Source organism: Notamacropus eugenii, chromosome 2 (assembly GCF_028372415.1).
Source record: "Notamacropus eugenii isolate mMacEug1 chromosome 2, mMacEug1.pri_v2, whole genome shotgun sequence".
Classification (NCBI taxonomy): Eukaryota; Metazoa; Chordata; class Mammalia; order Diprotodontia; family Macropodidae; genus Notamacropus; species Notamacropus eugenii.
In genome coordinates, this window is record NC_092873.1 from 332,328,037 (window position 1) to 332,343,337 (window position 15,301).

At 36.4% G+C, this 15,301-nt stretch overlaps 1 protein-coding gene across 2 annotated transcripts in view; it reads right to left on the minus strand.

Moving 5' to 3' along the window:
* Positions 1-15,301, minus strand: part of LOC140528060 (ATP-binding cassette sub-family A member 9-like) — a 129,673-nt gene that overhangs the window by 94,169 nt on the left and 20,203 nt on the right. For both annotated transcript variants that reach the window (XM_072645527.1, XM_072645528.1), the window contains exons 10-16: positions 14,932-15,079; positions 12,223-12,281; positions 5,525-5,635; positions 4,238-4,413; positions 3,938-4,057; positions 1,700-1,838; positions 951-1,041 (exon numbers count right to left, since the gene is read on the minus strand). In XM_072645527.1, coding sequence (XP_072501628.1) covers positions 951-1,041; positions 1,700-1,838; positions 3,938-4,057; positions 4,238-4,413; positions 5,525-5,635; positions 12,223-12,281; positions 14,932-15,079 — 844 coding nt within the window. The remainder of the gene's footprint in view (positions 1-950; positions 1,042-1,699; positions 1,839-3,937; positions 4,058-4,237; positions 4,414-5,524; positions 5,636-12,222; positions 12,282-14,931; positions 15,080-15,301) is intronic.

Below are 15,301 nucleotides of genomic sequence, written 5' to 3' on the forward strand. Positions count from 1 at the left end.
GTGTTTATGTGAAATTTTCCCCCTTGAATGCTTTCAAAAATCTCTCCTTTAGCATGATGCTCCAGACATTGGCAACTACATTTCTTAGTCTGTTAAAGTTAGGGTAATTCTTAGTGCTCTCTGACTTTTACTTTTTTGAACTTTGTCCTTTGTCTCCAACATGTTTAAGGAATTTTCTTACATGATTTCCTAGAATATTATATTCAGATTTTTTGTTTCTTCACATTTTTTCTTGGAGATTAATAATATTTAAATTGTCTTACCAAACTTTGGCTTATAGGAATATGCGTTTTTAATGTTTTTAACAATTTTTGTCATATTTTAATTTGTTTTTTTATGTCAACATTGTTTCGTGCATGTACCATTTTACTCCTCAGAGAGTTCATTGCTTCGCTGAGTTTTTCATCATATTTTGTGTGCCAATGCTTAGGTTTGTGATCTTGAATCCTTCCTTTAAATATCTTATTTCTGTTCTAATTTTTTTTTCTTGTAGAGTGTTTTTTTTGCAAGACTTTTCCAATGAGGATCTCTTTTCTTTGTTTTTATTTTTATATTCATGCATGTGTGTGTGTGTAAATATATGTCTGTGTGTCTGTGTATGTCTATACACATAAGTAATACTTTTCCATATTTGCTATTGTCTTCATGTGATGAGGATCTGTTATTTACTCATACACTTGCTCTCTATGACCTGACAAATCATTTCTAGTTCATTCCACATCATTCTGTAAGCACGTCTATGCCATGACCCACACCTCCAACTAGGCTCAAAATTCTATGTGAGCAAAGTATCCTATCTAAGTCTTATGTCTTATTTAAACTTAAATCAGTGCTCTACACACACTAGATACTCAAAGAACATGCCTTATATAGAATTCACTCACTTATACTATGTTGTTATAGCAGTATGGCCAGTATATATCCCCACATATTTTTCCAAAATGCTATACCTTAAGTGATATCCAATCCCCCACTTCCTCTTCAGGAACAGAGAAGAACCTGCACATTTCAACTGGCCGTTGGACATAAATACTTTCCTATCTGAGCAGAAAGAAATGAATGAGAAAGTAAGTTAGGGTATTTTCCATTTTCTATAAAGAAATAACAGTAAGAGAGGTAATTCACTGGCATGCTGATAAATAATGGACTATGTGGTCTAGTTGAATTTTATGTAAAAATTAACATTTAAAATTCAGAATTTAAGAAGGAGCTTATTGAAATTGATTTATTCAATGTTTGGCTATGACTTCTAGGATATCTCTTTGTTTTTCATAACCTTCTTTCTCGCCGTTTCATCAAAATTGTGTCAGGTACAAGACCTTAAACCTAGCAAATAACTTAATTTTTCAAATGAATACACATCACTGTGTTCTAGGTTTTTCAATAGCTCAAATACAAAGTTTGACAGCTCTGGGGGGATAAACATTCCCATCCAGTGTAGCCTAGTGAGAATATTTACAATAAATTATTTGCCTTGTTACAGTGGGAGCAGTATGCACTGAGATCCAAAGTGCTATCATAAAATAGATACACAGTATAAAGAAATAAATGCAGCTTCAGGCATGTCTCCTAAATCCTGCTAATCCAGACTTTTTTTTAATGTCTTTCATTTTGGTTCCCAATATAACAACAACTTTAGATGAGACTAACTGCTCACGCAAATTCTTAAGTATGAGAACAAGAGAAAACCAAAACTCACCAGCCAGTATATCAGCCTCATCCATGAATTGTGTACTCAAGAGAATTCCTTTATCTGATTTATGTTCTTTTAGGAAGTTCCATACTTGATGCCTTGAAAAGGGATCCAATCCAGCAGTTGGTTCATCCAACAGCAAAACCTATAGAAGATGAAAGCACAAAAAGGACCTTCCCATTCCAAGAGAAATTTTTTAAGGAAGAGACATGAATTACAAAACACTTTTTCACAAATAAAATCAGATCTAAGTAATTGGAAAAAACATCAGTTGCTCTTAGGTAGACTGAGCTAATATAATAAAAATGACAATTCTACCTAAATTAATTTACTTATTCAGTGTCACACCTATCAAATTACCAGAAAATTATTTTCTAGAGCTAGAAAAAATAATATCAAAATTCATCTGGAAGAACAAAAGGTCCAGAATATCAAGGGAATTAATGAAAAGAAATGCTAGGAAAGGTGGCCTAGCCATACCAGATCTCAAATTGTATTATAAAGCAGCAATCATCAAAACCACTTGGTAATGACTAAGAAATAGAGGGTTAAATCACTGAAATAGGTTAGGTACTCAAGACACAGTAGTCAATGACTATAGCAGTCTACTGTTTGATAAACCCAAGAACCCCAGCTGCTAGGAGAAGAACTCACTATTTAGCGAAAACTGCTGGGAAAACTGAATAATAGTGTGGTGGAAACTGGGTATGGTCCAATGCTTGACATTGTACACAAGAATAAAGTCCAAATGGGCACACGATGTAGGTTTAAAGGCTGATGCTATAACTAAATTAGGGGAGCAAGGGATAGTGTTTTTGTCAATTTATGGAGAATGGAGAAATTTATGACGAAACAAGAGATAGAGAACATTATAAAGTGCAAAATGGATAATTTTGATTACATTAAATTGGAGAGTTTTTGCATAAACAAATTCAAAGCAACCAAGATTAAGAGAGAAGTAGCCAAGTGGGAAAGAATTTTTACAACTAGTATCTATGATAAAGGTTTCATTTCTAAAATATAGAGAGAACTGAGTCAAATTTACAGGAATACAAGTCATTCCACAATTGATAAATGGTCAAAGGATATGAACAGGCAGTTTTCAGAGGAAGAAATTAAAGCTATCTATAGTCACATGAAAAAATGCTCTAAATCACTACTGATCATTATTCTGAGGTACCACATCATACTGTCTAACTGACTAACTGACTGACTGACTAACATGATAAAACAGGAAGATGACAAATATTGGAGAAGATGTGGGAAAGTTGGAACACTAATTCATCCTTGGTGGAGTTGTGAGCTGATCCAACCATTCTGAAGAGCAATTTGGAACTATGCCCAGAGGGTTACAAAAATATGTATACCATTTGACCCAGCAATATGGCTTCTAGGGCTGTATCCCAAAGAGACTGTAAAAAATGGAAAAAGGTCCTACTTGTACAAAAATATTTATAGCAGCTCTTTTTGTGGTGGCCAAGAACCGGAAATCGAGGGAATATCTTTCAACTGGGGAATGGCTGAACAAGTTGTGGTATATGAATGTAATGGAATACTATTATGCTATAAGAAATGATGACTAGTCAGACTTTAGAAAAGTCTGGAAAGACTTATATGAACTAATGCTGAGTGGAATGAGCAGAACCAGGAGAACATTATATACAGCAACAGCCATACTGTGTCAGGACTATTTCTGATAGACTTAGCCCTTCACAGCAATGCAAGGATCTAAAACATTCCCAAAGGACTCTTGAGGCAAAATGTCATCCACATCCAGAGAAAAAAAAAGTATGGAATTGGAATGTAGAATGAAGCAGACTATTTTCTCTTGTGTTATGTTTTGTTTTGCTTTGGTTTTTCTCCTGGTTTCTCCTATTTGTTTTAATTCTTCTGTGCAACATGACTAATGTGAAAATGTGTTTAATAAGAATGTATGTTTAGAACCCATATAAGATTGCATGCCGTCTCAGGGAGGGAGGGAAAAGGGAGGGAGAGAAAAATTAAAACTTATGGAAGTTATTGCTAAAAAACTGAGAACAAATAAATAAATAAATTTTTTAAAAAAAGAGACATGGATATTATAAAGCATATTTGTCAACTGGACTTTTAACTTCAAAATATTGCATTGCATTTTAATATAGTTTCCACCTTATCCATATTTAATAAAAAAAAAAGAAGAGCATGAACTTGTACCAATAACATTAGATTCTTCTATGAATCACATCTAATTAAAGCTTTTCTTACTTGAGGATCTCCTAAAATGGCCATCGCAAAGTTCAGCTTCCTTTTTTGCCCACCACTTAGGTTTTCTGCAATGGTATCTTGAATGTTTTTCATTTCCAATTCCGTAATAACTTTTTGTACCTAATCAAAAGAGTAAATCAAATTCAAAAACCAGAGACTCCTTGGCTTAAGTGGTTTTCTTTTTGCTCTCCATTAAACATGGAAAAACTTTCTTGTCCAAATTTGTAATAATTTAATTGCGGATAGATATTGGAGTAGGAATGGAATCATTTCATCTCCATTACACCAAATTTAACCTACCTCTTGTTCCACATTCTGTGGTTGAATCCCTTTAATTGCAGCAAATAGCCTGAGGTTTTCTTTCATAGTGAGGAAGTCAAATTGGACATTGAATTGTGGACAGATACCAGTTATCTTTCTGATTTCTTCCAAATCAGACTTGTCAGAGAGTTTGTTGTTATAGATGGTAGCTGAGCCTACAAGGAGAAGTTTAAGCAGAAATAAGGGGAGGGGGTCAATGTAGGGAATAAGCATTTAAACAACACCAAGTATGTACCAGACAGTGTACTAAGTACTTTCTACAAATGTTATCTCATTGAATAACATAAAAATACTTTGTTAACCTGACTTTTGTTCATTGCTGAGGTACAGAGTGAGGGTGGGGATAGGAACTGTGAGATCTCTTTTTAAAAATAGTGTAAGAAAGTTTTTTTGTGTCTTTCCCTCAAGAATAATCTCAATTTATGAATTGAGCATTCTCATAATGGGTATTTGATTGATGATAATTTCCTGGCCATCCTTTTATGGCTATAGTGATTTTTTTTTCTTTTTTTACCCCAGAGTCTTTCTTCTTCAGATAATTTGAAAACTCTTACCATAGTGCCCTTGATTTTTTTATTCTTGTTGCCTCCAGCATGGATTTATTTTCATGTAATTATTTTTACCTAAATCTTCTTGTCAACTTCATCATCTTCCTAATTAAGCCTTAAATGACCTGATAGTAGAATTAGTGCAGGGTTGTCATTAGAGTTTTGGGTTTAGTGTCTCTGTCACTTACTAGTCAAATGACCTTGAGCACTTGCCAAAATATTTAAACTCCATGTACCTCTGTCAAATTCCTAAAATTTATCTACTATGTCACAGATATGTTCTGATTTATTGACAAAATCACATGTAAAGATATATAAGAATGCACATGTCTTAATAATTGATGACCCTATTAAGAATTCCCCTGCGGGGTCTCATCTTCTGGATTTAGCTCAGGGGGAACATTCTCAGACTACAATAGTTTTATTGAGAATCATCAAAAGATATTGTAATCAATAATTCTTCATGAAATCTTTTGTGATTGCCAATAAATATGAGGTTCCCTGTATGAATTACTTCTATTTCAGGCTGAATGGCATCCCACCATGCAGCTTGGTCCACTTCCATCTTAGTCCCCAGCTGGGCTGTGTATAGCCACCACAGTTTTCCTGGTGCTTGGTGAAGGCCTGTTTCTACCAAACCATACAACCTCTTCACATACATATTTTGAATGCAAAGTAACCTTCTCTATATTTTGTCTTTGGGAAATTGATCTCTCACCTTCTGTTGGAACAATCAATCCACTAAGGATATTTAGCAGTGTTGATTTTCCTGCTCCACTGTGACCAAGTATTGCAGTGATCTGGCCTTCGTAGATGTCCAATTGCAAACCTATTAGTAAGATGAAAATGTCTTATTTTTAGGCTAAAATGCTAACACTAGGCATATCATTACATTCTAGGGGAAAATTCAGAATGAGAATACAAATGTACTTAGTGCCCAGCTCTAATAATCAATGATTTTGTAGTGTTTTCATAATCACTGAGGGTAAAAGGAGGAAAACAGCTTAGATAACATAAAGTATTTCTTCTAAGTTTGAAACACATATACTTCAAGGAGATGCAACAAATGTTTGTACTTACTGATGAATCAATGAGAAATTGATGGAGGAAGAGGAATGACCATTTGAATCACTCTGTCTGACTCACTAAAGACATTGTGCTAAAAAGCATGAATGTAGCACACAGCTCTATTTCACTCCATTGGTGACAGAAAACATTAGAGCATCATCCATTATCCAAAAGCCATGCAAATATGCCATCAGGAGTACAATACTAATGAACTTCTCTTTGACATAATCTTCCACAAGCCCTCATGATTGACAGTATCAAAGGCCTCTATCAGATTGATGAACATTGTCTACAGACCTCAGTTCTGCTCCTGGCATTTCTCTTAGAGTTGTCAGGCAGCAAATACCATATTGACCATTCCTTGGCCCTTTCTGAAGCCACATTGGCTCTCAGGTAGATGAACATCTTCCAGGTGAAGGATCAGTCTATTAAGAAGGACTCTGGCAAGAAGCTTGCCACCAATGACCAAGAGAGAGACTCCCCTGTGATTGTCATAGGACAACTCATTTACTTTTCCTTTATAGATGGATAATGGAGACATCCTTGAACTCCTGGGGAATAACCTCTTCTTGCCATATAACACAGAAAATTTCAGTCAGCTCTCATATTAGCAGTAAACTCCTTGCCCTACAAATATCTGATGGAATAGAATTAGCACCAGACAATGCCACATGAGAAGAGCCTAATGACATTCAAAACCTCTTCTTCAGGTAGAAGTTCATCTAGAGAGAGATTGAGTTCAACCTGAGCATATGGTCAATGATTTCAACATTGGTTGATGATGGTCTATTGAGAACACTCAACACTATTGAGAACACAGTGTTCAGCCCATGTTCTCCAGGATCATGTCCTTATCACTGATCAGTGTGACTACAGTGCTGAGTAGTTGAAAAGTACCAGAGATCTTTGGCACATAAACAGTCTTGAGGTCATTATAGAAGTGTTTTGGATTGCTGCTATCAGCATAAAACTGAATTTCATCTATCTTTTTAGTGAGCCAAGAATCCTGTATCACTCTAAGCTTTGCTTATGCTTTACTTTTGATGGAGAAGTTGAAAGGAAATAAAACAAATGAAGAGCCAGTGATTAGGATCTGGAAATGGGAAGAATGAAGTGACAGTGGAGTGAAAACAGATCACTTCACTTATAGATTACATTCAATCTCTTTTGCCACCTTCTTCTTTATAAAGAGAGTAGTGGGGACCAGGAGGAAGGAGGAAAATGTTTAAAAGAATATAGCATAGGGATATGAATGGTATAAACTTGTCTATGAAACAGCAGATAGAACAATTGATTAAAAAGTGGAATCCAAAGTATATTGTTTATAAGAAACACACTAGAATCCAAAATATACCAATTAAAATGCAGGGATAAAGCAGAATTCAGGTAAACTCATAAAAGCAAAGGGAACAATATCTCAAACAAGAAACATTAAAATCAGATATAGGTTAAAGAGATTAAAGGGGGAGTTATATTACACTTAAAGGCATCATAGACAATGAAATAATAATTAACATATATTCGTCAAATTGTACAGTACCTAAAATAAAACTTAATTAAATAAGAAGAAGAAATAGGACATAAAACTATAATAATTAGGGACTTTAATGTACCTCCCTTCATACCTAGATAAATCTAACCAAAAAATAAAAAAGAAAGAAATTAAGGTCCTAAATGGAACTTTAGAAAAATTGAACATGACTTCTTATCAGAGTGGTAGTCAGAAAATAGGGAGAGATTGAAAATGATAAAAAGTGGGATAAAAGAAACAATATCTTAGACCAGAAGGAAGAGAATGAGATCTAGGGCACAAGTAGGACGCAATAGAACACAACTTCCTAGGCAAAAAAAAAACCCAAACTACTTTTACTTAAAAAACCAGATCAGAGTAGGAAAGAATGGATGAAAATGTGGGGCTGATGTAAGAAAAATGGAGGACAGAAGAAAAGATAGTCTCAAATATTTTAGTAAATATTGAAAATGTCATATGCTATGATACAAGGGGTGGGGTAATGGTGTTCTGGCAAATATTTAACAACCATCTCTCCAAAAATATATATACCCATAGCATATACTTTTTAAGTTTTATCTGTCTTAATAACATTTTCTTCATCATTTTCTTGAGAATAGACAATCAAAGAAACAAAAAAGAAATCAAACTCTGATTTGTCACACTTGACCACTTCTAAGGTAAAACAGCGAAGATTTAACAATCAGCTCTCATTAGACCCTCACAGTAGACCCTACCACCACTAGGTAGAGGTGACATTGAGGAACTGAGGAGAGATGAATAGGTTTGGAAACTCCATTGACAGAGCATGATTGAAAATCAAGAATAAAGAACTACGAAGAAGCTGCGAGACTCAGTTGAAATTAGATAATGTAAATCTGTAATGGGCACAGAGTAGTTGTGTTACTTCCCCAAAGGCCCTTCAGTCTCATACAGAGTAGGAATTGAGAGAGCAGATGATGAGTATGACGCACAGATAAGATTTGTCAGAGCAAGAACTATAGAAAGACCAAATGGCAAAGGATTAAAGGGTGGAGGACAGTTTATAAACTAACTGATTAATTAGAGAATTGAAATTGTGAATACCTAAAAGGCCACTGACTGTGAATTCTTAAACAAAAATTCAAATACACAGGAACAAATTTAAAGATTCAAGGCAAATACTTTGAGTTTAATTATTTTTTAAAATGTAAATATTTCTGATCATATGGTTTCATTTGTTTACTTTTTGTTTCTATGGCTCAGATTGATTTTAGTTTGTAAGAAAGATACTTTTTCAGAAGAAATTGTTTAGTGGCTAACAATCTTTTAAGTGAAATTTTATCAAATAAGAAAGCCAAGCCAAATTCAGTTATGGGAATGTTGGAATGAATTAATGTCACAGAATCTTATGATGTGAAAGGTAGAAGAGACCTTAAATATAAAATATTAGAATTCTCTAACTTAATATCTGAGGAAACCTATTGAGTAGTGAAGTGATTTGCCCCAGGTCATAGATTTAGCTAATATAAAAATCAGGGTGGATAATTGTGCATCTTTATGTAACATTTTAAAATCTACAAAGCACTTTTCTCATAATTCTATAAGTGGGAAAATAATAATGAAAATAACAAATTTTTATTTTGCAAATGTAGATAATGGATCTCAGAGAGGTCAAATGAGTTGCCTGGAATCACCCAAATACCAAGGATTAGAGCCAGGACTTTAACCAGGTCTTCTGATTCATTGATTGATGATTAGGGAATTTTATTCCAATCTCAATGCTTCTGGTAACTAGCTAAGTAACCTTGGAAATCTTCCAAGAAATAAGTTAGTTATTAATGGAGTACAGTTTGCTGGCAGTTCTAGAAAGCTGACATTAAGAAAGTAGAGCAAGTTATCATGATCTGATCTAGTAAAGTAAAGAAATAAGCTCTTCCTTTTTTATTTTTTAACTTCTTTCAAATGCAGGTGGTCCTAAACCATACTTAAAAGCTTGTAAGTATAACATTAATGATGCCTTATTAGAAAGAAACAAAATGATCTAATAAGAGAAGAAAACTAGAAATAAACTTTTATAATTTGACTGAATTCAATAAACTTTTATGAAATGTTTTTCATATGCCAAGGACTATGCTAGGTATTAGAGGTACAAAAGCAAACACAACTCATTCCCTTCCCTCAATAAGCTTCCTTACTATCAAAGGGAAATTAAATAGACACAAATAGTTATTTTCAAAATAAATATTCAATGTATGCAAAGCAGTATTCTTTTCTTTTGTTGTGGGTGAAATCAATGCAGGGCTCTGATGGGAAGTAGCTCTTGATTTAAGCCTTGAAGGGAGTAGAGCTTCTTAAAGGTAGAGGTGATGAGGGAGAACATTGCAGGAATGAAACGGCCTATAGGCTGTACCATAAGAAGGTAGGAAGATAGGATATTTGGAATGTCATGCATGGAGAGCAGCAAGTTCACTGATTTGGTTGCAGTGAAAAGTATATGAGGAAGAGTTTGTATTTTATCTTACAAGAATAAGGGGAACCATTGGAATTTCTTAAGTAGAAAGTGACATGGTCAAACCCGTGATTTAAGAATGTCACTTTGACAACTGTATGGAGGATGGATTAGAGAGGCAAGAATGAAACAAAACTAATTAGGGGGTTATTGCAAGAGTTTAGGAAAAAGGTTAAATTAGAACAACAGATGTGTAACTGGAAAGGAGACAGATGTGTGAGACAAATTGTGGAGGCAGAGTTGAAATGATTTGACAAGTTATAATAGATTGAATAATAATTGGATATAGGGAGAAAGTAGTACAGGAGGGAAAATAGTTTAAAAACTATTAGGTTATGAAGATGCATGACCAGAAAGATGATGGTGCTCTTGACAGAAATAGGAAAGTTAAGAGGGGGAGGGAGGGGTATGGTGGGAAAAAATGAATTCCATTCTTGGGTTATGCTGTTTTGAGATTCCTAAGGTGGTGTCCAGGTGGAGATATGTAGTAAACAGTCATGACTTAGGAGGAGAAACTGAGGCTGGTGACCTTGCATAGCCCTCCCTCACTCAAAACAAAGTCAAGTGCAAGCCATGTCATCATGTCTCTGATGTCATGGTCCTCTTCAAAATGAAGGATGAACACAGCCTGTGAGTAGACCAAGCTGCCTAAATGGGGACCCAGCTAGCTGGGTAACTCAGATCATCCTTTCTCTCAACCTCGTCATCTCCTTTTCCTTCTTCTCTCCAAAAGAAGGCAAATTTTGATGGCCAGAAGCTGGCTGTTAACTTGGGGTACTTTGGCTAGATTTCTTCTCTTTCCTTCCCCTCCATTCCTTTCTGTTTCCTTCCCTTCCCTTCCTTTTCCTTCTCTTCCCTTCTTTTATTCTTTTTTGTCTCCCTTAAAACCTTAGACCCAATGCACTCTGAAGCCCATGAATTGAACAGCAATGGGTCTCTGCACAACTTCCACTCAATGGCTGTTTTTGAACCCTCCTGGTTTAGAGTGAATGTCAATGGTAATAGTCTCTCTTCCAAACAACAACCCTGAGGCTCCTGCCCCTCCCAGCATGATTTATCTATTTATTTTTTCTTTTCTATTAAATGGGCCATCCCCCTGACTACTTTTTAAAGAGGACTATTCACTGAATGGGCATTACCTCACTTGAAGTAAGTACCTGAAAAGGCCTTAGCCTAAAAGGTCAAGGTCTCCCGTTACCTCCTGGGCCTTCTCCAGTCATCCTAATGAATATCTGGTCACTGGATCCAGAGGAATCAGGAGGAGAAAGTGAGACTGGTGACCTTGCACAGCCCTCCCTCACTCAAAACAAAATCAAGTGCAAATCATATCATCATTTCTCTGAGGTCATGGTCCTCTTAGAAAACAAAGGATGAACACAACAATATAATAAACAATCAAAGATACAAGACTGGAGCACAAGACATTGAGGGATGGAACTGGACCTATGACAACTAATTAGATAAGAGTGAGAGATAGACACAGAGATGGAGAAAGATAAAAACAGAGAACCCACATGGTAGGAAGCAAGATATGGATGGTAATACTGCAAAGGAAATAGACAGATAGATCAGATAAGTAGGAAAATCAATAGTATCATTAAAATCTCAGTAAGGAGAAGAGAGACTGGACAAAGGATTAACCGCTGAAGAGAGGTCAAAATGATGGGTCTAAGAATGAAAATCACATTGATGACCTTAACAAGAGTGATTTCTGTCAAGTTGTGGAGTTAGAAGATAGAATGCGGGAAGTTGAGAAGTAAATGGAAGATAAGAAAGTGGAAGTAATAGATATATACAGCCTTTTCCAGTATTGAGTCTATGAAAGTGAAAAGAACCATAGAATGATAGTTTGAGGGAGGTCAATAAAGGATATAGGGTGTGAGGGAATGAGTAGGTATCAGTATGTGTAGACAATGGGGAAGGAATTAAAGAGAAAGAGGAAGTAATGAAAGGGTACTATTGCCAGAGGAGATAAAAAGTGGATCAAGAAACTAAGGGAGAGGTTGACTTTGGAAAAAATAAGGACTTTCTCTTCCCCTGATACTGATTTGAAGGAAGAGGAAATGGGTGGTAATATTGAAGGGATTTAAAGTGAGAAGTTAGAGATTGGGACAAATTGCCTCAATTGTTTTTCTCGGTAAAACATGAAATGAGATCTTCCAAGGCAAGGGAGAGGGGACATAAGGTGTAGGTACTCTGAGGAAAGAAGCTAAGATTTGGAATAGATACTGTCTGAAGGGACAGGATAGAAAGTCCATCAGGGAAAAGTGGGAGAACAGATTTGTAGCCTTTATTGCTATGACACTTCAATTAAATGTCAGTAAAACAATGATATTTTTCTCCTTACCTTTCAAAGCTTCTACTTTCTCCATCTTCCATTTATATTCTTTTTTGATGTTTCTGATTCTGAAAGAATAATAAAGTCAACATGTAGTGAGAGTCTTTGCCATTGTTAGAGCTGGCAATATCTGCTCTGAAGTCCAAAGGATAGATATTAAAATGCCTAAAACCTATCCATTTCATGATGTCCAAGATGTAGTTGGTGATGTGGTACTGAATCACAGGAGAGAGATTATGACCAGATATATAGATTTGGAAACCATCTGCTGATAGTTGAACCTATGGGAACTGATGAGATCACCAAGCAAGACAGAAGAGAAAAGGGCCCAGGACAGACCCTTGTGGGCAATCATAGTGAGTAGATATGATATTGATGAATATCACTTCTCCTCCAGAGCCATCTGAATCAAGTGATCATATTCATCAGGATGACTGGAGATGGCCCAGGATGAGGCCATTGGGGTTAAGTGACTTGTCCAAGGTCACACAGCTAATGAGTGTCAAGTGTCCTAGGTGAGATTTGAACTCAGATGATACTGATGAAGACACAGCAAAGGAAACTGATACTGTTCAGTCAGACAAATAGGAGCAGAACCAAGAGAGAACAGTTGCCCAAAACTTAGGAAAACAGAATATCTAGGAGAAGAGATAATGTCAATATGACAATATTAAGGACTGCAGAGATTCAAGAAGCATGCATATTGCAAAGAGGCCTTATAATTGGTGATTAAGTGATAACTGTTAACTTATTGTATCAGTAAGCACCCCAACATACACAGGGGGACCTGCTACCACAGGTTCTTAGATCTGCATTCATAAAAGGAAAGGAAACTTTTGAGGGGTTAACGATCACTTTATTCAAGCAGAGGTATCAGAGAAAATCAAAGTCAAAATTTCTGAGACCTCAAAAATCAACAGACAGTGCTTTGAAACTACCTGACCACTAACATACATACATTTTTACCAGAGAGGGAAGCACCAACATCTGGATTTTTTAAAGGGGGGGGAGGAACTGCTAAGCAGCTTCCCAGAGTATCCTATCACTCAGATCTTCTACCCAAAACCTAAGCTTCCAATGTAAACCTCACCCTCAGAGTATTTATATATTTTTTAAAGCCAGAGGGCATAACCCTCTGACCCAGTGCCTCAATAGAAAAAAAAAAAGGTACTTGGGACCCCCCTACAAAACACCTCCCCTACTCAAGCTTCCCACAAAAGGCAGGCCCACCATTGGGGGTGGGGGCAAGATCCTCTCCAATCACATTATTCAGTCAGAGGCACGGTTAGTAAAATAAAAACAGCAAAATATCCTAATTTGATTACCATTACACTTATTAGAGAGCAGTTTCACTTGAATAATGAGGTCAAAAGACAGATTAAAGAGGGGTTAAAACTGAAACGATAGGAAGTGGTAAAATCTGCTTGTGAAAAACAGCTTTATCAAGGGCTTTCACCAAGGAGAGAAGAGATACAGGTCAGTTGCTAGCAGGGATCAATGAATTAAATGAGGGTTTAAAAAGATAATGGAAACTTGGGCATGTTTATAGGCAGAAAGGAAAAAGTCAGTAGACAGGGAGAGACTGAAGATAAGAGAGAGTGATAATAGAGGTAATCTATTGGAGAAGATGGGAGGAGATGAAATCCAGGGCATATGTGGAGCTTTGCTTTAGCATAGACAAAAGCCACCTCTATATTAGAGAGGGGAATTGAAGGAGAAGACACTGAGAGAAGACCCCAGAGTGATGTAAGAAGAAGAAAGGGGAAGAAAGAACTCACAGTGAATGGTCTCAATGTTCTCAGAGGCTGAGTTGAGGATAAGGAGAGGGCATGCCATAGGAATTTAAAGGAGGAAGGAAATTTTCATATCGAAAGTTCTGTAATAGCTGCTGGTGTGAGTGGAATAGAAAATAAATTAAGGAGGTGTAAAAAGATTGCCTTGCTCTAATGAAGGCTGATTTAAGATTATGCTGCCTGCATTTGTAGTATACTGACTCTGCATGGATGTCATGATTTTCTCCTCAGTAAATACATAAATATGAATGAAGAAGATATATTGTGGGAGTAATCTAGGGTTGCAACTTGGCAAGGTATGATAGGCAATGTGCGTTTGTCCTTCATTGCCAAAGAAGACCATGCCATCAGAGAAATGATGACATGACTTGCAATTGACTTTGTTTTGAGTGAGGGAGGTCTGTGCAGGTCACCAGCCTCACTTCTCCTCCAGAGCCATCTGAATCCAGTGACCAGATATTCATCAGGATGACTGGAGATGACTCAGGATGAGGCCATTGGGGTTAAGTGACTTGCCCAAGGTCACACAGCTAATGAGTGTCAAGTGTCTGAGGTGAGATTTGAACTCAGATCCTCCTGACTCCTGCTTTATCCACTACACCACCTAGCTGCCCCATGATTGGCAATAGAACAAAGGACAAAGAATTCTAGTATAGTGTATAGTACTGAGTTGAACTGGCTCACCAAGTGGTCAAGATAGGAAAGTGAGCAGGGTATAGTGAACCCAAGGATAATGGCCTGGGAAAGAACTGAGGGATAAAGAAAATGGAGGTCATGATGAGAATAAAGAATAGGGTTTCAGTCATCAGGGAAAGATAAAGTAGTAGAAGATTATGATTAAAAAAAATTAACTTTTGTCTAAGTCTGGTCCTGGTGTAACTGATAAGATCCTTTAAGTTTCCACTATACTCGCATAATTCATTACCTGATGGCTTCTTTCCCATGGAATTCTGGAGATACTGGTTCAAAAGAGTCAGAGTAATATTCAGGGCTGGTCTCATTCTCTATCACTTTATGCCGTTGACGTCGGGATTTTAGAAAAAACAAGGGAGAATGCCGGCATCCATATTCGTCTAATTTAACAAGAGGATATCATATATTGGGTCATATCACTTTAACTAAAAGGTATTAAAGAGCATGTCAAGTGACTGTTGCAAAGCACAGGGTAGTAGTAATAGTAGGCACAGACTGAAGGAACCACTGTAGTAAAGAAAGGGATGACTATCAAGTGAAGGGAACTCAGAAGTGGAATGTCAAGTTCATAAGGAGAAGCTATAAGGTATCTCCTGACGCAA